General features: G+C 40.1%; 1 protein-coding gene across 1 annotated transcript; it reads left to right on the forward strand.

Moving 5' to 3' along the window:
- The first annotated feature begins 12,486 nt into the window (after positions 1-12,486).
- On the forward strand, positions 12,487-22,960 carry LOC139727078 (aquaporin-9-like). Its single transcript, XM_071638387.1, has 6 exons — positions 12,487-12,612; positions 15,848-15,983; positions 16,947-17,084; positions 18,320-18,432; positions 20,296-20,516; positions 22,798-22,960. The coding sequence occupies exons 1-6, from the start codon at positions 12,487-12,489 to the stop codon at positions 22,958-22,960; spliced, it is 897 nt and encodes a 298-aa protein (XP_071494488.1).
- Positions 22,961-23,785: the final 825 nt, after the last annotated feature.

The raw sequence follows: 23,785 nt of genomic DNA on the forward strand, positions 1-23,785 counted from the left end.
CCTATCCACTCTTGTTCATAAAATAGTTTCGACGCAAAATCTTGGAGTGAGGCTGTGGGATGATTAGGATTTTTGACGATTCTAGCTCTGATAATTCTAATTTTTATCACAGCGAAGGCATCCATTTTGTTTCTACATAATTGTTTGTTCGTACAAAATTTTTACTCCACTAATGCCTTCTCCTAAACAATGAACGTACCCATAATCCTTCCAGTGTTCCACTTACCCCATTTTACCCTACACAAGGACACTTATATATATATATATATATATATATATATATATATATATATATATATATATATATATATATTTATTTGTATATAAATTAGTGTCTATATACATATGTACATGTGTGTTTGTTTGGTTCTGTGCATTCATGCAAGTACTCTGTGCTTATTTTATGCGTAATAACATGTATGTATGATATAAAGTTCGTGTGAGAAGTGCACTTATAATATGATTTTGTGTAGATGAAGTGGCGTCACGTTGCGTCCATTGTTCCGTTTTAGAGTGCCGGCGCCATCCACCGCTTCAGCCATCTTTAGGCACAGATAAAAGAGACCAATAAAATCAGGAAATCAACATTTACTGACAACATTTTCAGTCTATTATGAACACTAGCGTGTTCTGAGACTGCAGTGCACAGCCACTGATGGCATAACGTGTCGCGGCTGAAATCTTTCGAAGATATGAACTCACCACTCTCTTTCTCAGTACGTGCTTCTGCGTCATAAATTAAAATCGATTTTGATTTAGATGAAATATGATACAGCCCCCTCCTCACTGCAGCAGAATGGCATATTCGATGAACACAACAGACCATTTATCTGTCCTAAACGAGCTCGAATAGCAAAATTTCGAGGGTATCGATCGACAGGCAAAAAGATTATTGTAACAATGTTTATATTCGTGAGCAGGAGAAAGGCTGCGTTTATAGCAATCAATATATTTTGTTCTTGTTGCGTTGTAACGACATCTGTATAGGTAACAGTCCCCCTCTCCACCATTTTTTTTTGTTAACCCCCATACACGTTGGAGGTCATATTACAGTGTGCCTATGTTTAGTTCTTTGAATTCGCTATCGGAACAGGACAAAGTGGCTAGTATTTCTCTGGCTAGCACTTCGGAAATGAAAGGTATGAACTGATGTCGAAGCTCATTGACGACATCTCTGGACGAAGAACCATCCCATTTTGTCAAGGTGGAGAAAGAACACAAAGCATGCATAAAGTGCAAGAAGATGAGGTGACACCTGAAGAGCCGAAATATGTCCCTGAAGATGATATCATTTTCGAAGTCATTAACAGTACGTATGGCATATGAGGAGGGGAGCTGCCGGTAGAGTTGTCTCTATTTTTCATCATTCCAGACAAGTACCAGAGTCAGGGGTTTTCTCCAATTGCGACAACAACTGTGGATTTTTCTGAACTCAGTTATGGCCAAGACATTATGATAGAATGATCATGAAGCGTATCAGACCCTTCACGGATCCACTGCCATGGACCCTCAAAATGGTTTCTGACAGAGACGATCACCTGTAGGACAGATCCTGGCATTTTGGAGAATACTTGAAGGAAAGAGGGCCCTTCTGCAGTGATCACTTTTATTATTTTTTCAAGAAGACCTTTGATACCAGCCATCAAGGGAAGCTCCTTAAGACGACTCCGTACTTATGACATGAGAAACTAGTTCAAGCAATCAGGACCGCTTACTCCAAGACGCATGCTTAGGATTGCTCGCTTCATAGAGAGACAGAGTGCTTTGAAATAGTGGCTGGGGTACTCCAAGGAGACACACTAGCACCCTTCATGTTTAATGTAGCCCTTGACTATGCTATGAGGCATGCCATCAATGCCAAGGAAGAGGAGTTTGGATTTACATTCGTGCTCCGTCATAGTCGTCAGGTTCCTCCTGTAATGGTCACTGACCTTGACTTAGCTGAAGATATTGCTTTGATTTCAGATACGACAGAGAAGGCAGGGAAACTACTACTGACAATGGAAATGGCCTGCAAGAATATTGTTCTACTGCTTTATGCGAAAAAGACAAAGAAGATGGCCTATGATATCAATGACACCTGTATCACAATACAACATAAGATAGCGTAGCACTTAAGGATCTTACGTGTGCCTCCGCATGAAATGCCTTTTGTAATATGAGGACAGTTTTGAAGTCCCAACATAGAGATGACATAAAACGGCGACTTTTTGTTGCAACAGTTTAATTTTGTACTGCAACATACAGCAGATAAATGGACACTTACAGCCCGATAGGATAAAGCGCTTAACGGAGTGTACACGTCATTGTTAGGATAACACTTAATGTGTCTTAACTGGTGGCTTGCCAAAAATGTCTGGAAGACGGGTTCATCCCACAAGACCGACACCCATACAGCACACGAGTTCGATATTGAAAAAAGGTCCATGAGTCATACAGCCCGCGAGTCATACAGCCAAAGTGTTGGACAATAGGCAAATAGGGCCCATGAGTTCGACACTAAATAAAAACAGCCCACGAGCTCGACATTACAAAACTTAACTTAACGTGTCGATTTTGTGGGCCTTGTTTGCTTTGTAATAGTGTCGATCTCATGGGCTTTATGACTCGTGAGCTGTATAACTCGTGGGCTGTATGACTCGTAGTTGTCGGTTTCTTGACGTGCACTCTGTCAGACTGCGTTACAGGAGGATGCAACAGGGCATTGTGTACTGGACCCTGAACTATCTTCTAATCTCCTCACAATCTGAGAGCCTACACGGTATACTGCAAGAAAGGGGAGAAGTCGGGTGCTCCCATCTTCAGAGTACTAAAGAACGACACAAGCCTTGCTAGCATTAGTAAACCAGGGACAGCCACGCCAGATAAACAGGTCTTGAGGTGCCACTTTGTTTATGGCATCCAAAATGGCATAGGCTAACGCCAATACATGCCTTCGTATAAGTAGTAGTTGTTTTTATTTTTGGAGGAAAAGCATACACCCAGGCAAAAATATCCGAACATTATATGCTTGCTTTGAACATGAATTGACGCCGTAATTGAATTACGGTGAAATTGTACCCCTCACTCCATCTACTTTGCAGTGAGGCATTTACTGCAATCTTATCTCGGTTGCCTCAAGTTTCCTTGGCCAGGGTCTATTCGCATCTATTTTTCTTTCTTTCTCCCTGCCCCCCCCCCCCTTCTCTCCCTCTCTCGCTCGCCCCCCCCCCTCTCTCTCTCTCTCTCTCTCCTATTCCCAACTGCGTCGTCTCTCATGCATTTCTTTTTTTTCTCTCTCTGTCTCCCCCGGTCCCTGTCGCTTATATCTAAGGCTTTCAACCTACGTCTTCAGCCAATGAGAATACAGGAATAGATGAATAAATGAATATCAATAATGTGTGTGTGTGTGTGTGTGTATGTGTGTATGTGCGCGCGCGCTCGTGTGTGTGGCTATCAGTAACAGGCAGAAGTGCAAAGTGTTGATAGTGACACATACTTAAGCAATTTCTTTCGCACTATACTCCCATTGTTATTATTTCGGGCGTTTTAAATTGTAAACTGCTGCTGAGAAATAAGAGATGCGTGTTCTACGTGTGACTAAATCGATATCTTTGATAGAAGAGGGGAAAGTACGCGGGAACTCCGTTGCAAAAAGATTCGAGGTTACTGGGACAATGGTATAGCATTCACCTCAGCAGTACAAGGGCATGCAATGTTCTCTCAGGACGGTAAGATATTTTTTTTCTATCCTTTTACATACCCCTCAACAGAACAATAATAACTGAAAGTAGCTCATGTCAGTACAGTTTGGTGGAAGGGACAAGTCGTATTTTGACAGGTTACGTATCTATCGAATATCAGAATCATATCTCGACCCAGTAAATGAAAATATTTCTAGTTTTGATTTCAGGCATATTGTTTTGCTTTGTTCTGTTTCCATTTGTTACCATTTGTTATATTTCTTTCTGTTATTTTTTGTTTTAACACGGAAGCACTGGATGGGTTGGTCATTTATCAAACAAAACAAAACACAACAAGAGCAAAATTGGGTATTATTTACCCTATGTATGCATTTATACAGTCGTTAATTTACAGTCAACTTTGCCTAAAATTGGAATCCACAGGGATCGATGAGAAATCCTTCGATAAAAGTCATTCGATTTAGTAAAATTTGACTTACACAACAAAATTGAAACATGTTTATATCCACATGGGGGGGGGGGGTTCTTCCACTTAGCAAAGTTTTCAACTTGTTCTAGGACGACTGAAGCGAGGTTGACTGTATTTACGAATTTGTATTTCCAATCTATCTATCTATCTATCTATCTATCTATCTATCTATCTATCTATCTATCTCTCTATCTATCTGTTCAGGAATGTCAAAATGTTCCAGTATGTCATTCTACCGGAAGGCGAAGTTCGTCGAGATTCTTGGTGAAAATAAACTGTTTAGATGGACAATATTCATGCCCATATTATGTTTCAAGATTAATTTTCTAGCTTCTCCCCAGGTACGGTCCCTGGGCATGACAATTGTGACGGCGACACCACGACGACTCCACGTCTGAAGAAGTTGGGTTTCCACCGATCTCACGTCCCTTGGTATGCCAGAGCTGCTAGAAACAACATTGCAGATCCAGCCATTATTATTGTGGAAAAATGATAGCCTTGAATTAGAATGTGGAAAGTAAGACCGTTCCTGACATGATATATGTATGACATAGAATTTTGATTTCTCTGTTCTTTTTCCCCGGCAGCTTATGCGTCGATATTTGTTCGTTTGGTTGGTTTTATTTCTGCAGTTTTCAACATTCCAGTACAAAATGACATGATTGCTAATTATTTTTCAACATTACTGACAGCAGCAGAACACAATTTTAAGAGAACATGCAAATCTGTTATCAAAGAAGTCTCATCAATGTAGAATAAATCAAGTATCTACGAAGGGGAAAAGCAGCAGATCACACATCACAAGCCTATGCTTGAATGGCAACCTAGGAATGGCGCAGTGAAAAGAGAGGAAATGAAAAAAAAAAGAGTAGAAAATATTTTGCGGGCAATTGTGCAAAGTGCATCCCGCTGTGTGTGAATATGCTTGGACCTTTCAATGATACTTAATTGTTTAAAAAATGGTGTTTCTTGATATTTTGTAAAATTCATAATGATAATCATTAAATTCGGGTATAGTTATTGCAATTTGATGGTCAAGTTGGAATCACAGTACTTGTCGAACGTGGACAAGACTTACTTGGAACATCACGGGGAGCGCAAGGTTAAAAATTGTTCTGATCATTATTTTCATTCCGCTTCCATGCCAATCTCCATGCCGTGATTCTGCCATCGCTGGTTTGCAATGCTGATTTTCGTCGTGGGCATTTACCTCTCTTTGTTCAGCACCTCTCACCAGAATGGCGTCAAATCTTCTTGAATGTAGATAATGGAGCTCTTGAATTTTGTCTTTCTCTTAAAAGAAAAAAAAACCCAGAAAATACAAATTGTAGCACATCTTAAGCTGTGAATCGGACGGTGATTGGGTTTGGAGTACTGGTTTCTACCGGTCCTTTGGGTGATTCGATGACTTCGGTCTATGTCCTACTCTTTAAAGGAGTATATTCAAATCATGAATGACGTCATCGGTGGTTTCCTGGCTCACCACAGAATTCTAGGCACTCTCTCATGAGTTTTTAAATGTATATATGTGCGTATGTACATGTGCATTGAGCATTCATTTTATGCACATGATTATGTGTAGTTAATTGACATGTACTGATTTTTTTTTTATTTGTTAATTTATTTTCAGCTTAATTTTTCCTCTCGCTTTTGCCGCGCTTGTAATCCCCACGGCAATACATTTATGATTTGCTGTGTATGTGAGTGGGTATTTGTTGTGTACAATGACGTGAATATACATTAATCAGGTAATGCAATTCGGCAGCAGCTCAGTCTATTCCTTGTCTCCGAAAATAGTCACACGTTGTCACGTGCACGAACGCATAGCCAATACATGAGACTGCTTCGCTTCAGTTCCCCGCCAGCCCCGTCTTCCGAGAAATGCCTTTGGCCACGTACAAGAACGTAGACGGTGTGTTGTTGAGCCCACGGGGCTTTTAGAATCGTATATGGAACAGGTTGATATCGGACAACAAACTCAGTGTAATCGAACTTGCTTAATAAGTGGACCTCGCACAAGTTGAAAACTTGGCTATTTTGAAGAAAAATTCTACCCGAGCGGATATAAGCATGCGTTAATTATGGTGCGTTAGTCGAAATCCACGTAACTTAAGTCGAAGGGTTTTCTCCGGTCAGTGGTGGGTGAGGGGGGGGGGGGGGATGGGAGTCGGTTTAACCCCTCCCCCCGGGCTCCTTGGGTTTTATTTTCTTTGTTTTGTTTTGGACCTTAGGGGGTTTAACCCATTCCTCCCTTAATTTTCTTTTTGGTGCTTTTTATTTCTTTTTTGTTTGTTGTTGTTTTCTTTTTTTGTGCTTGTCTGCGCATTTTGGGAGAAAAATTGCAGCAAAACCTATGAAGACATTATTTTTTTTTCCTTTTGCTTGTGATGACCCACCCTTACCAAAAAGCTAGATCAGCCCCTGCCGGTCCCTTTTCATTCGACTTTGGTAGGGGAAGTTGGCTGTTCTTGTGAGTATTGGAAAAGAACACTCTTGAGTATTGAAAGCAATGGAAAGCCTTTATGTCTTCATTCTAGGAGCGTGGGTTGTAGCTGCTGGACTCCTTTGAACGTCAACTGCACGCTACACAAGTGTGCGGAGCAGTAATGAATATTGGCTGACCGCTAGTACATGCTCTGTAGCCCCTAGTGTTTGTACAGCACAAAGAATGAACAGATGCTTATCATAGTAAGGTGTAGTTCATGTTGGTGTGGGATATACAGTGACGTCTTGTCAACAATTTTGTGTTCACGTATATGTCCCACGGCAATCAACTTGATATATTTCCAAATATTTGGACGTGCAAATGTGCGTTTGAAGGTAGATGTGAGCAGTTAGTGGCCACACGCAACATTGTGTATTTCTATATATTTACATCAATTTTGTAAACACACCTTTCAAACTGGAATCGTCAAAATGGAACCTTGATCCTTTCTCTCCTCAACAATTTATTTTACAATTACAAAGACTAATGGGAAAGGAAATCGAAAGGGTCGTGACATTTTGCTACCTCTATCCTCAAGGTTTGGAGAAACTTCAGCCGGCGAAGTAAAAAATTACGAGCTGCAACGCGGGGAAGGCATTATCCGAGTGATAAAACTTCCATCATGTTTGCGAATCACTATTTAATGAATGCATCTCTCCCCTTCCGGACTGAATGTCCCCGTAATCACACGACGCCTGTAATGATACAAATAAGAAATACGAAAGGAGAGTGCGAGAGAAACAAGTCTGCATTTCAATTTCCTTCTCAGTCCAAGCTTCCCTCTTTTTTGTCACCTCTCATTTTCAAATTTCTCAATAAAAAAGATGCTTCTGGATTTGCCACGACGCCCGGACGATTCAAAACGAGAGAGGACAGGAGACGGTAGATGAGTCTGCAGTACCCGACGGGTAATCCATCGCAACGGGAATTCCAAATGTCACGAAAGGCTCTATGTTTATAACACATGTCTTAATCAGTGATCTATAAAGGTATGTCACATGTTGACGGAAAAATAAACACACTGCGGCCAGCATATGGCAAGGGTAAAGAATCTCGATGTTTCATCCCACACTCACACGCACACACACACGCACACACACACACACACACGCACGTACATTCTTTTGCACATATATACTGTGGTAAGCAAGAACACAAATTCACATTTCTGCACGTATTAACCGTCTGCGACCACATTCACGTCTTGTCTATAGGAATGCTCGTGAAATTTGTGCACACTAATTTGACTCATTCAATAATGGCATAATAGGGTAAACTGGGAATAGTCATCTATGACCATGTTTTATTTTAAGCAGTTGCCTTCACGATCATTAAACTTCTTAAGTTTCTGCTAATATACCTAGCATAAAAATTGGCATTTTCTGTATGAAATAGGTTTTCTTCCTTGATTTGTATTTTTGTTGACTATCAGGAGCCCTAGAGAAAGAGGTGGCGACATTATGGTACATCGACTTTGCAAATCGGCAAGAGTTTCCAACGATCTAGAAAATGGAATATGCGACCGACTGGATTAGAAAAAAATATATATACTCTAACAAACCAATCGAAATTACGCACTCTCTTGCCATCTCCAGTACCACGAAGACCAGCATCATCAACACCAATAGCTGTGTGGATGTCTCACATTTATTCTCTATAAATGCTTTTTTAAGGGGGGAGGGGTATAATGGGATGTGTAAATAATTGCCATGGTCGCTTAGACCGTAACTTTCCTCAATGAACCGAAAGCCTTTGGCAGGCGAAATAAATCATTCGCACATCAAGTTCTCGGTGAGATAGATTATCAAATGATAATTTCGTCAAAATTCTGTCCACAAGTTGACAGAGAGCGTCGCGGTACGCTAATCAAAAGCAAATGAAGAGGTGATGGGCATACACGCCTGGGCTGTTTAATCGACGGTTTCTCGGCGCATTTTTTTAAAGCACCACACTAGAGTAATCATCAGGGTTTAATACTCGGGCAATCAAAACAATGATCGGTGTTAAGGAACCGGTCGCTAACAGGAGAGCACTGCGTTCATCGGACTCCAGCAGAAAGAAAGAAAAAATTGCTTGAACCAACTGTTTCGATTTTGATACGGTGGTGTTACGTCTCCTTCATTGGTGAAGATACGATAGTAAAGTATTTCCGTCAGAGAAATAAATAGTCTATAATATAGACCATTACTGTTGTGTATGCATTACAACAGTAAGACACCCCCCCCCCCCCCCCATCCAACAGCTTAGAAATACACCTGGTCCAATATCACAGAGAGTAAACAAAGATTACCTTGATATATTTGGTGTAATGACGAGGTATATTTCACTTTTCTAGAAAGTTGTACTCCTAATCCTGACATACCCCTCTAAATCGATTTTCGTGGAAATCGACATGCAAGTACCTCCTTTAGAGTTCCTCGAAGAACTGTCTTGCAGGCCAGCTGCCGTCGGCTAAAATTAGAAAAACAAATTTACTGGCAGTTACACGAAGGTGTCGATATCACAAATGGCGTGAAAACATCCGTCGCTATGACTACACAAAGTTAATCAATGCGATGTGTGGCACGCTTATCTTAATTGAAATCATTACTGGGTACAAAATCCTTGTTGACTTAAAAGGAAAAAAAATCTAATTTCATTTGCCTTTGAAAGGTGGTTTTAACACCATCAATCTTACTAACATTGCTAACAGTTGACAATCTTTATTATGATATGATGATTTGGATAAGAGTAAAATTGATACTATTTCGAGCGTTACAACCATTTCCAGAGTTGAACCACGTATCATTTGCAGTAGCTGGAGACATCGCGGAATTATCTTAATTATTATTATTATTATTATTATTTTTATTATTATTATTATTTATCATTATTATTATTATTATTACTATTACTATTATTATTATTATTATTATTAGCAGTAGTAGAAGTAGTAGTAGTAGTAGTAGTAGTAGTAGTAGTAGTAGTAGAAGAAGAAGTTGTAGTGGTGTAGTAGAAGTATTAATAGAAATAGTAGCAGTAGAAGTGGTTGCGGTAGAAGTAGTAGTAGGAACAGAGGTAGTAGTAGTGACATTGATAGTTGCAGCAGCAGTATAGTAGAAATAGCAGTGGTGTAGTAGTAGGCCCTGTAGTAGTCGTAGAAGAAGTGATGGAGTTGTAACAGTAGAAGTAGTAGTAGTAATTGTATAGATTGTTACACATTCATTTGCATATGCATTAAGTACTATTCTTCATTGTTTGCTATAGTTTTTGCTTCTTTGATAATATTTTTGTATCTTAAAGGGGATGGCTAGTGACTGATTAATGGGAATCAGTGGGAATGCTGGGGGATGATTGTTCCAATTCTTGTGGGATTCATGTTAGAGTACATTATTATATCTATTGTTGTGTGAAAATTATTTGCTTCAGAACGGTCTCATATTCAAGTAAATGTGCAGTTTCATGCCCCGTCACTGTACAGGCATGCTAACCTGGGAACATTAAACTGCACATTTCTTGACTATGAGACCATTCTGAAGCAAATAATTTTCACACAATAATAGATATATATAATGTACTCTTAAATGAAACCCACAAGGATTGGAACAATCATCCCACAGCATCCCCACTGATTCCCACTGATCAGTTACAAGCCTTCCCCTTTAACCTTAATTCAGAGTTTTGACGAAGTATTGCACTTTGTAGGTGGTCAGCAGAACATATTTTTTTTTTCGTTCAGAAAGTCAACGTTTGAATATTATAGAATTACATTGACCTCCGGCCTTTCCACGGTAACATGGTCTATCTTGAGAAATGCTACTTCGGAGAAAAACGGGTTTTAAGTTTGGTGTATTTTTCATATTTCATTTTTTCATATTTTCATAATACATAACACTCATAAGCCTCTTTACAAACACAAGAGGCAGACATACAAATACACCAAACTTTAAACCCGGTTTTCTCCCAAGTAACATTTCTCAAGATAGACCCTTTTACCGTGGAACGGCAGCCTCGGGGTTAGTAAAAAAACACAGAATGTAACGATTCGCCTGAGAAGAAGGCAATAGAACGTTACCCTTCACCCCTGAAGCTTGATCAAGTCGAAGATATCTAAGCTTAGCAAATTACGAAGCAGAGTTATTTCACTGAAAATAGAGGTATGACATGTGTTCGAAAATCGAAAGTTCGATTAGTATCTTTATCCTCTTCCCTCTTGTCATAGTAAAGGAATCTTTCTTAATTGGAACTTGGCAATTTTTCTTTCTTTTTAATAGTTGTATATTCATCATACTTTAACTCGAGCCTTTTTTGTTCTTTCTTAAACTGACGTCCCTGACGTTTTTCATGGGCATTCTTTCCTTTTCAAGGTAAACGTAGATTTTTCTTTTTTTTTTACAAAAGTAATAATGTGACTTTACAAGAGCATCATGATAACGGGAATATACAATGTATTTTAGATATAAAATATGTAAGGCAATTGATAAATACACATGATATCTCACTGATCTTCTATTCATTGTTCAAGCTGGAACCATGTTGCTTCTTGGCAGATGCACTCGGCAAAAGGTTAATTTCTCTGAAAGGGTTATACTAAACGTTCATTCAAAATCTGAATGTCAGGGTACGTGGAAAAAGCAAAGAGATCGAGTCTGCTATGATGTCGTGTTCATTTGACGCACACATTCATTTTCCATCGAGACCCTCCGGGTTTTTCTCTTTCCAAGAACTGTTGATAGATGGCGCCAGCACACAATTTCTTATCAGCCGCATTGACTTATCAGTCCTCTTCTAGTGTGTTTGCGTGGAAAAAGAAAACTGGTGGGGGAAAGAGAATGCTGCATTTGAAGAAGATTTCAAAGGTTTATGCACATATACCTTGGCCTTGATCTTAAATATACGAACCCTCAGTATCATCGTGCACACTGTTGTGTTTTTATGTTTCTGAATATGTGTCTTTTTCGTTGTTGTTGTTGTTGTTGTTGTTGTTGTTGTGTGTGTGTCTGTATACAGCAACATTATTGCTAAGAAACGACACCTGCAAATTGAAGAAGCACACATAGCCCAAAAGGCACGCCTCGCCAAATTTGTCCAATACCATCGAATTGTGCAAAAATGTAAATCCAGGTGATTTCACACAGAATCAGACGTTTATCTGCATGTTCACAAAGAAAGTGTTGAAATTCATAACATACTAATCTTATGCATTACTTAATTCCTCTTATTGTGAAAAAGCAAAGATCACGCTCTGTTTAATATGTGTCTATGATCATGCAACCAACGGTCTGGATCTTTAAGTGTCTTAAGACTTGTGAATGAACCATCTCAGTTTTGCGTCGTTCTCGCCAGGTGTGTTGGCCTACATTGGGCAAGAACATTTTTAGTTGCTGGTCTTCATAAACTTAAAAGGAAGGACACTGATCCAAATCAGAGTCTATCTTCAAAATTTAACCGTCGATGTTCAGAGTCATAAAATAAATTAAAATTGCTGGGGATCATGTTGGAGTGATGCGTGTATGTATGAAGTAATGACTCGATTCTTAAGCCGCGTACGCGAAGCTCGCACAGTCACGGGATATACCTTTTATTAGGACACGTGACATTCTTCCGCTTCAAGGTAAACATCAACTCCCGCCCCTCGGTAGTAAAGTTCAAAACACACCAAGGACGTACAAAAGTCAGGTTAAAACTAATAGTCCTAACCTAAGGGTGAACTTCGGAATTCAATTAAACACAGCCACGACAGCGTGTTTTTTTTTTTCATTCTCTAAAATCAAACCATGATCTCAAACAGCAATCAAGGGAAGGATTATGTCGAGAGAAGGATAACACCTATTACACACGATTTCGGGATACCGTAGAACGGGTTCGCCATGGCAGGTGGCCGCGACAGCAGTATACAGAGTGAGGGCAGCGAGGCTCTCACCGCCAAACTTCGGCTCCACTCCCCGCTGGCGAAGTGCTTCCTCGCCGAACTCTTAGGAACATTTTTGCTGGTGGTGAGGCTATTACTTGTGACTGTTTTCCTCCTACATCCACTTTATTTGATTTTCGCTGCTTCTTTAACGAAATGTTATTGCAATACTCCCCTGTTTACCCGTATGTTCAATAGTTACTGCTACTTTCCTACAGTACGTTTATTTCTTCTCTACGCCTTGATCGAGATTAGGAAAGCACACACACACACACACACACACACACACACACACACACACACACACACACACACACATACCCAAATAAACAAACAAACAAAGACATACAAACAAAACAACAACAACAACAAGCAAACACAAGATCGAGCGTTTAGTCTAACGGTTTATCTATACTCGAAATATGCTAGCCATACCCCAGGTTTCCATTTATAATGAATTCACAATATGTACAGAGAATAATATTCTCTCATATCATGATTTCTCTCATATTATGATTTCTCCCTTACACGAAGTAACAATCTTTGCTTTTACACGTTTCATTGGATTGCATTTCTGTGCATGAAATTCTAATTTGCATTGTTATGATTTTGCGATTGAGCTATGTAAATAACCTTAAACCATGTGTTTAGAACGTGACTATACTATGCAAGTACATTGGTTCGGTTCACTACAAGGTTTTTATCTATTTCTTCTATTTCTTTCTAGTGCCATTTTAGCATTTCCGGGGTAAAAAGTGGGGAGCCAAAGTGGTGACACCTTATGTATTCCTTTGTATGGTGCAAAAAAAAAAAGTGTGTGTGGGGGGGGGGGGGGGGGGGGGGGGGGGGGGCAAGCCCCAAGCCCCCCCCCCCCCTCCTCTCCCGTTTCCGCCGGCCCTGGTATAGGCTCTATAACTCAACGGAAGACCCTTGGCTATTACCCAGTGGCGGATCCAGAGGGGGGCGCAACCGGCGCACGCCCCCCCTCTTCATTTTTCGTTAAAAACAAAAGAAATAAAAGGAAAAAATGAAATGAAACCTGGAAGTGGCACCAGAAATATTAGTTGCGCCCCCCCCCCCCCCTCATATACAGAATTCCTGGATCCGCCCCTGTTACCTGTAAGAACCAATTTCCATCTTCATACAACAACACCTTAAATTTCCCTTTCTTTCTTCTACCTATAAGAAAATTCTAATTAAAGTCTACTGGCGCTCATTTTCGGTAGAAATGTAACTCGTTTCGTCTCTCCTTGTGGGGCGTTACGAGAAACAAAGCGCTGGACGTAACCAATCCAGTGCTTATAAGAACAGCATACCCACAGGCACATAGACATATATCATTATGTATTCATAAGCAGCAGCACCCGACAATAGCCATGATAGCTAACTGCCCGGACCACCCGGGCCACAGCTGCTGTGACCCCGTGGTCCGGGGCCACTAAAACTTTATGTAGGGCCACAAATTTCGAAAAAGGCTATCTTTTGGTGGCCGATCGGGCAACTAAGACTCAAAATGTATTGCTATGTTTCCTATCATTTCGGGTCAACACATTTCTTTTTCGAAGCACCAACTTTTCAGATTAAAATATTTTTATAGTGGCCAGAACGGGCTACCGGAGAAAAATGTAAGCGATGTGCCCTGTGATTATAATATCAAAATAGACGTAAGATATACATGCATGCTATGTTTGCGCCTCGTGCATTAATGTGTATGTGTATGACCTTGAGTAGGATAGAGGTAGAAGAAAGAGAAAAATAAGAAATAGAGAGAGAGAGAGAGAGAGAGAGAGAGAGAGAGAGAGAGAGAGAGAGAGGGGGGGGGGGGGTTAGGGAGGCCGAGAAAATCTAAGATTGCTTTCCGCACTTCGCAAGATATTAAGGCAGACTCATCATTTTGCAGACAAGCTTATATTGTGTATGCGCATCTGAATGTCAGATTTCAATTTCGAGAGTTAAGTCTCAAGTGGTTGCCATGACTACGGAAGTTGCTGTTTCATCTCTCTTTGCCTGTCATGACGCTCTCTCTCTCCCAGACTATGTCGAAAATAATTCTCAAGCAGCTAGAAATTGTGAAATCCTCCTGGAAAATGGATACAACTGTGACGTCTTTTCCTTTTTTATTTCTTTAAGTCAGATTAACGAAGTGGAAAAGTACCAATACCTTTTTTTTTTCAAAGCTTACACATATTTCAATGCATCTATTTTGGTTGGCCAATACAAGAAAGACCACTCAGAACATATTCCTTAATATGCACCACGCGTTATGATGCAGAAGGGATTGCATTACTACCACACGCACGTTATTTTCTCTTCCGTAGCATCCAAAATTAGAAATAATATCCCTACCATCATCATTTTGACGCAATCACGCACAGTGTTGAGCCACTAGTAATAATGGTTCTGTGCAAGACCTAGGCCACGGCGCAATTCACATTTTTTTTTTGTGTGTGTGTGTGTGTAAATTAAAATCTTCATACATGACTATCAACGGAGGAAAAAAACAACCACAACAAAAGGAGATGAAAATATGTATTCTAAATACACTGGGATTACAAAGTATGCACTCTTGTGTATAATACTGTCTTATTCAATTATTGTTTCAATGAAGATACCAGAGCTAGGTCGAAATTCCTGCTCTAAAGACATACTCGACCTGGCGAAAACAAGTTAAAATAAGTAAAGTATATTAAACCTATATTATGAAACTAATAAAACACACACACACACACACACACACACACACACACAGAGAAATAGGGGGGGGGGGAGAGAGATATAAACCGGTAAAAGGGATACTATAATAGGTACGCCGCAGCTACAGCTGTACTACAGATTGGTTGTCCATAACCTTAATAGTTTAACCTGCAGAGTTGTCAACTGCTTGGATATGGTGAAAACTCATAAATGTCAGAATCATGTACGCTGACAACAATGACCAAGCATCTCATTGTAATAAGTCTTGTTAGATTTCAGTCTACACAAATCACAGTGCTTAGAAATTACCCTTTGGTATGTATTATGTTTATGTCTGAGGGCATTTTGTATGTTTTTATGTCTTCAGATCTGAGTCTAACTCCTTACAGCAAGCCAGTCTTACCGGTTCAGAAGTGCATAGGCTGAGCATGCTGAATTTCATGTTTAGGAGAAGTCATATTCAAGGACACATTCGTACGTCTAAACATTCACTTACACAGAGATGTCGTTGAAGCAGCTCCTCCAATTGACAAATCTTGGAATAACAATTCATCAAGCTGCCTCTACTTTTATCACCCCCTGCATTAAGGGGGCCAAATAAATCAATCGTTCTTATTGAATTACAGTTGATCGGCGACGGAGCCATAGCGCAGGTTACTCTCAGCAAGCTAAATGGCAACGCTACGGGGTCTTTTCTCTCCATCAACTTCGGCTATGCCCTCGCTCTCACCATCGCGGTCTACGCATCCGGCGGGGTATCAGGTAAATGCACCAGCAGCTTAGGCGGGCTTTGGCCCACACTCGTCCCTCTTTTCGGCTTATGAACCGAGAGTGAAGTCTGAAGGTCTACCTTTCTTGTTCTTATATAAAACGTATAATCGCCTTGAAACTGGTTCAAGCCCTGCTTAAAGTGAACACCTAAACAAAACAGAACGGACCATGGACTGTTACAGTTACACTGAGATTAGAAATAAAGATTATTGAATAGCACTTTAATGTAAAAAGATGTATGTGCCTAATAAATCTGGATGGTGAACAGATCATTCTTGATTACGAAAATACCCCGACATTTAAAGAAACAAAATGACAAAATTGCTGACTTATCTAATCTCTTTTACTATAATATTTCACGGTACAGTGCCCATGTCTCTGCACTCTCAGTTGCAGATGCTGCATCGTAAAAAAGGTAATACAATTTCTGCCTAACGGTGTTTCAGCATCAATAGTCTCTATTCATCCTAAATGAATGTATAGAGCACGTAAGTGATTCCACTTTTAAAGAAGGTTATAAAAGTTTAAAGGGGCTGTACAGTACTGGCTAAGGTGGGGATTTATGTTTTTTACATTCCTATTAAAGCGAGATAATGAGAAACCTCTTATGAAATATGAAAGAGCATGTAATTTTAAGAAGGCTTTAACGTTTATTTGATAAAAATTGGTTTTCAAATGGCTGAGGTATCCTAAAAAGTGATAATAATAAAAGACTACAGGCCACGCCTTTTATTAGGATCTCTTTGTTTCACCTTGTTTTGGGATATCTCAGCAATTTCAAAACCGATTTTCATCAAGAAACTTTTGATATCCGTTAGAATTGCACGCTCTTTAATATCTCACAGAGTGGTTTCTGAATGTCTCGCAAAACATTAAAAGCTAAATCCTCACCTCGACCAGAACTGTACACACCCTTTAATATTGTGCTAAATCTTTCTATATCTGTTCGTATAGGAGGACACGTCAACCCAGCCGTATCTCTTGGCATGTGCACGCTGGGTCGCTTACGTTGGGTCGCCTTACCTGTGTACTGTGTCGCTCAGCTCGTCGGGGCCTTTTTCGGGGCTACAGTGGTGTATGGAGTTTACCTAGGCACGTGACTTGATATCAGTAAATGATGATGAATATGCAAGTTAGTTATCACGAGTTAAGTTTTACAACATGACAAATGTGCAAACAACGGTACAGTTCGCTTTAGGTCTAAAAGGTACAGTTTACCTTCAGGAGTAGTGATTTTACACATTTTCGAGTTATCACATGTGATGCATATGTGTAGGTCAGTTGTATCACAAAACATCCTATCATACAAAAGAATTTGCGATAAAACCTAACATAAAGGGAGATATGACTGTATTTCTCATCAAATCATAACTATAGACGGTTTAGTCTAGAAACAATCTTATTATAACTATTGTTCACATTTTGTATATTCAACAATAATTAACGTTAATTATATTGATTCAAATTTTTAGATTGGTTATTTCTATCCCTAACGCACATTTTAGAACTATTTTGAAGCACTAAAGCTGGGTTTTTGTTTCATGTGTAAATGGTAAATTATGCCTTTAAGCCATGGATGAACAGGTGGTGTTAATAGGAAAGAGTGTCAGTGCGCGCTGGTAAGTTTGCTTTTCGGCGTACATTGAATGCGCAAGGTGTGTGTGTGTGTGGGGGGGGGGAGTAACATTTTGCTGCAGTCTAAACCATTTGAACAAATTCAGAAGAAAAAAAATATTCACACAAGCCTCCCTCTAATTTTCCTTTGTCAAATTAATTGAATAATACTTAATCAAAAACATTGGCTCGCTTGATTAAGTACAATATGCATTACAATAATTGTCAAAATAAAAAGGTCAAAAAGCCTAGTTTAAAGATTTTGGTACAATCGCCTATTTCCTATGTCAGAGCTTTCTCCGCCTTTTCCTCCTGCTTTGTCACGATTTCTTTCTATTTTTCCCCAACATTTTTCCTTTTTCCTTTCCATTCGCCCTTGTTTTAATTCTTCTTATTCCTCTCCTTCATCATCATAAGATTATAATCCAAAATCATTATTTTCAACATTGACGATCTCTATCATCTCCTCTATCATGTCTGGGTCTTGATCTCTCTCTTCTTGTATATCTTCTCTCCTTCTCCTTTTTTGTTTTTGCTCCTTTTTATTCTTTCTTTTTGTCTATCTTCATCATTTTCTTCTTACTCATGTGTTCTCTTATAGTGCTATTTTGTTCCTGTCTGTTTGCTATCTAATTCCTCGTATCGTGCCTTCATACGAATGATTTCTTTTTTCTGATGTGTGTGTAATTAGAATGTGATCTTCGTTTCATTAGATGCAATCAATGAGGTTGAAGGTGGAAGCAATAACAGAACAAGTTTGACTGCAGGAATCTTTGCCACTTACCCCGAGCCATACCTCACGCTGCAAACCGGATTCGTTGACCAGGTAAGTCCAGCGCAATCACTGTCTCGAAAGAGGGGGTAAATATTCACCATTCCAACTATAAGATAGATGAATAGATGGATAGATGAAAATAGGCAGGTCGATGTATAGGAAAGGGATAGACGGATAAGTAATGGATAGATTAATGAATGAATAGACGCATTAGTGCATGAATTGAGAGATATATTTGAATGAATGAATAGAAGAATGATAAATCAATTATAAAGATGGATTGGAAAGTTCAAATGATCGAGCGTTAACGCTGCTAACGATCCATAAATGAAATCAATTGAGTACTTCTTTGTGTAATTTGATGGATTCTTCTGATACCCGCTAGAGATTGCATCTTTTTTTAGTCGGGTTCTGTCGTAATAGGCAGAAAGTTTAAGTGCCTTTGCACCGGACTGACGTCATCCGGCCAAATCTGCTCAATCTGCAGAATGAGACTGCAGTTAGCACGCCACCAACGACGAAACCCGATGAGTGGTCAAGCCTTCGTTAGATTTTATGCCTCACCCGGTTTTTTCTTTACAGAGGCATAGAACTATCCAACATTTTACGCACACATCGCTTCAAACTCACTTTCTTTCAGATGAGGAAGAGAATGAGAGGGGGAGGGGGAGAAAGAAAGAACAAAGTAATTGAAATACATAAAGACAAACAGACAATAAACGGACACACAAATGATAGACGCAAAGCCACGTTGTTTGACAACACACACATTTAAGAAAACAATATTATTTTTTCGAAGAGGTAAAGAGAAACGGGATGCTCCCAAGCGGCATGGCGCTTAAAATGTTGTGGTACTTATGGAAGAGCATGGTTCACTACGAAAAGATCGATCACTCAAAACATATCGTAGTGCCGCTAATCTGGGTTCAATTCCGAGAGATTCAAGACATTTGCCCATTCTTAAAGATTATATGTCTAAGTCTTGAACATAAAAATTATTATGGTTAAGCTTACATGACTACAAATGCAGCGTAGCTTTGTTGCATTATATCATTGACTCCACACAGTCCCTGATATCTAATTCCTTCCATTCCTTTCGGCGCGATTTCTCTTTTCTTAAGAATAACTCATCCTGAAACCAAGAGAATATTAATTAGAGGGGTGGAATTTAAATTTTCTTCAATTTGTCTTTTACTACAAATGGAATTTGTAAGATTGTTACAGTTGATCCGTAATTTAACAAACTTCTCTGGGAAAAGGAACCACGGGACACAACCTCGATTAATATTCTCTTGCTATCATTAGTGCCTTCTCTGTCTTGGACTACTTAACATAACAATGTTGGAATTTCGGAGCTTGAGTATTTGTTTCAGATTCATCGTGTCACTGTCGACAACCAGGGACAGCCTGGTGGTAGTGTTGCTGCCCGGAAAACAGAAGAGGACAGGTTCGAGTCTCGTGGTTCCCTTTTCAGACATGTTTGTTTAATAATAGATCAGCAGCTGGGAGGGCAGTGAGAAAAATTGAAGAAAATTCACACCTCAATAATTCATCCTTTCTGCAAATTCAAGGTACATATGCAGGTATGAGCTGGTTGTAACTGCATTCTTTAATTTCAATTTGATCATGCGCATGTCTTTTTTCTGTTCTTCTTCTTCTTCTTCTTCACAATAAACACAAACCATGAACCATCATAAATGACTCGTAACATAAACATGCACGTATTAGTTAACAGGTTTTAATTCCATTGTATCTGTGCACATCACCCTAGTGAATGATATAGTTTTATAGTTTGTCCTGCTCGCCACGTTTCTACCGTTGTCTATTCATTCTTTGTTGCTTTTTTCCTTCCAGAAAGATAATCACATCATATCTTTTCCGATCATTATCATTATGTCCTCTCGTGAGTAACAGGTCGTTGGGACAGCGCTACTCGTGGGCGGAATATCGGCAGCTTTCGACAAGTACAACACCAAGCCGCCGAGCGGTCTCGAGCCGGCGCTAGTTGGCGCCCTTCTCATGGCTATCGGGCTGTCGTTCGGCTACAACGCCGGCTACGCCATCAATCCGGCGCGAGATTTCAGCCCTCGGCTCTTCACGGCCATGATTGGCTACGGGGACGAAGTGTGGCTAACGTACGTAAACCTGACCACTGCTGCGATAATAACAAGTATTCTTCTCCACATTGCTGTCTCATATTTCATAATGGAGTTCCCACAAGGTTACATCTCGTATCCTCTCGCATTTATTTACGTTCTGCCTACACAAAAATTATTGTCTTTTCTTCTTGATGGCAATGGCATCATTCAAGGACACTTTGAAAAGACCTTCTGTCTTTGACACACTGTGTTATCAAATGGTATCGGATGTTACTTTTCTGAAGGAACTCATTAAAAAACCTCATTAATGCGTTGGCTAAAACAAAAAAAAAAGAAAGGTAAGACTCTGAGATCATCTGGTTTTTTTTTCAGCCTGTGAGGATTTTTGAGTACACGTCACGAGACTGGCACCCACGAGTCATACAGCCCTCGAGTCATGCAGCCCTCGAGTCATACACCCCATTAGTTCGACACTATGCTAACAAGGCCCCCGTGTTGTATTTGTCGAACTCATTAACTGTTTTTACCTAGTGTCGAACTCATGGGCTTTATTTGCGTAGTGTCGAACTGATGGGCTGTATGGCTCGTGAGCTGTATGACTCGTGAGCTGTATGACTCATGGACCTGTTTTCATTGTCGAACTCGTGGGCTGTTTGATTCCGAGGTGTCGGTCTAGTTGGATGACCCCGGATTTTTATCCCTTGTGGGTATCTACTCCCGTTATCACAAGCATATTCAAGTAATTAATTTGATAAAATAAGCAAGGCAGGTATTTGTTCTATCTCAACGCTACATTAACTTTTTGATGGTTATTCATAGTCAGTCCTTGGCATTTTCCATTTTAGGGAAAATTATTTTGGGCAAATTGACAAGAGAATAAACTCACTAACCCAAACAAAGCCAAAGGTGTTGGCATCTTTTCTTTCTCAAACCTTTACAAACTTTCGTCATTGTAGATTTAAAGACATCATCAGTTGATTTTTCACTAGCTGGGGTTACCTAATTTCAGCTCAGATTATCATTGGGAATGGTGAAAGGAAAAAAAAACTGTGTGATTCTATTCATTTCACTTCAGCCACAGTGATGGTCTCTTTTAGGCTTCTTTTAATAGTGAAATCTGTATTTTGGGTATCCACTGATTATGATCATGGGAAGATTCACCCCTCCCATCGCATGCACACACACACACACACACACACACACACACACACACACACACACAAACACACTCACACAGCACACATTCAACTCACGCAATAATACACACACGCACATACACACACGCGCAAAACCATACATACACGCACATACACACACAAACACACACACACACACACACACACACACACACACACACACACACACCCAAACTCCACTTTACAGCAAAAGACTGTCGCATAAAGAAGAGTAAGACTTCATATTTGTTTCTTTGGATGTTTGTTTTCCTAGTCACCGAACACTCTTCCTAGTTTGTTGTTGTTGTTGTTGTTGTTTATTTTCTCTCGTCTTTTCCCTTTCCCGGATTTGCAATCATTAGCTCAGCCATAAAGAGTAAAGAACAAATAGACGTTTAGGGCGGTCAGTGCACTTTTCGTGGTGTCGAACGTAAAACGCCACTGACAATTCGTGGCACTTAAGAAATTCCGTCAATCATGGCGCAGAGTTAAACTCCCTCGGTCTTCATCAAGTCCAGAATTGGCGGGCACCACCGATCAATGCAAACGTTTATGCCCCGTAGGTAATGTTCTTATATTCCCAGAAGTAGCTCCTAATTGTGTTTTGTGCGGATTCACTCGAGAAAATTTGTCTGTGAATGTCACTGCGACTGCATCCAAGAATTAATTGCACTTTGGGGGGAATACGTCGATTTTTTTTTTACTGTTCGGTATGTAAGCCCTTGCCGGCCAGACGCATTTTATGTAAACACCAAAGGCCCAGAAATCATACTGATAAGTTGATGACGTGTGTGCACTTCGAAACATTTTCGTTATTTTTCCCTTTTTTTTTTGGAATGCAAGTAAGTTTGATTTCCATTTACCGGACATCACGACAACTACATCAAACTAGCGGTATCTGATTAACATAGACCAAAGATTTGACTATTGTGCTTATATAAGTATCAAAATCTAACCGTAAATCACGCGATGTGATATTCTGATTTGAGGCAGCAATACAACTCATCAATATGTGTATTACCCATCAATGCACATTTCGTCCAGTTGAGGATATTATAAGATCAGCGTTTTATTGTTATCATTGTACTGTTTTCTTTTATTATTTTTCTCTTTTGGTTTCTGTTTGTTTGTTTTGTAATCAGGCCATCTGGGGATCAATTCTGGTGGATTCCAGTCTTAGGGCCACTCGTGGGCGGACCCCTCGGGGCGTGGATTTATCATCTGGCAGTCGGAGCTCACCACGATGTCAACAAGAGACTGGACAGCGAAGATGGGAACAGGCCCCTGCTCGCAGGCTCAGAGTAGCTGTAACTGCGGAAGAACAACTTTGTCACAGTTTTGTCGAAAATTACAGTATCATCAAAGCCCCCTTTTGCTACCCCGGTGAAATCCTTTCGTGTAATCCTGTACATTTTGAACGTCAGTGGAGTAACAGCCGATGAAAGATTGGACGTGAAATGGCGTCATGACAGGTGCAATATCTTTAATTTACTCCACAATAATGGCAAGCTGAGTTACCTGTAACATCACCGTAAAAATATGAAACGGCTCGTGCTCTCATAATATGCATCGGTCAGTGCCATTCGCGCTTAGTTAGCACAATGATTGTGATCATATTTTCCACTTTGGTGGTCCATTCAGCGAGGGGATAAGTAGCCTTGATAATGCCTTGAGAATACCTTGACACGCGTTCATCTAATTTGGACACGTCCAACAATCGAACACGAGAACGCGATGTCTGTTCAAAAACCAATGATGAAGCTGTATAGTATACAATGTTTCTGTTTGTTTGATCGTTTTGTTATCGTACGCCCTGAATCGCTTCCTGTTTATCGCCTGATGGGAAGTAAATGTGGGTGAAAAGGCGGGGGGGGGGGGGGGGGGGGTAAGGGTTTCTTCGTAAAATATTTAATATTGGGTCAGTTTGAAAAGGAAATCACAATGGGTTAGAGACGGCAGCGGTCGTCGTACCATAATGACCATTACTTACGGCTTGCGTGGTAGGCTTTAGCAACCTTGATATCCTCGGCTACCTAGCCCACTCGCTGAAAGCGTCCCGCTGATTAATGTTCCAATTTGCACCACCTGCCACTCCTGCCTGCCATAAACCGGTTTGGGGGTTGTGGTTTG

The sequence above is a fragment of the Diadema antillarum genome, unplaced genomic scaffold (genome assembly GCF_040938485.1).
Source record: "Diadema antillarum isolate AM-2024a unplaced genomic scaffold, OU_Dant_1.0 scf00000000, whole genome shotgun sequence".
Taxonomy (NCBI): Eukaryota; Metazoa; Echinodermata; class Echinoidea; order Diadematoida; family Diadematidae; genus Diadema; species Diadema antillarum.

Coding starts and splice junctions, on each gene's coding strand:
- LOC139727078 (XM_071638387.1), top strand. CDS start 12,487: ATGGCAGGTGGCCGCGACAGCAGTATACAGAGTGAGGGCAGCGAGGCT. Junction 12,613..15,847: donor TAGGAACATTTTTGCTGGTG/GTGAGGCTATTA, acceptor ATTGAATTACAG/TTGATCGGCGACGGAGCCAT. Junction 18,433..20,295: donor AAACCGGATTCGTTGACCAG/GTAAGTCCAGCG, acceptor CGTGAGTAACAG/GTCGTTGGGACAGCGCTACT.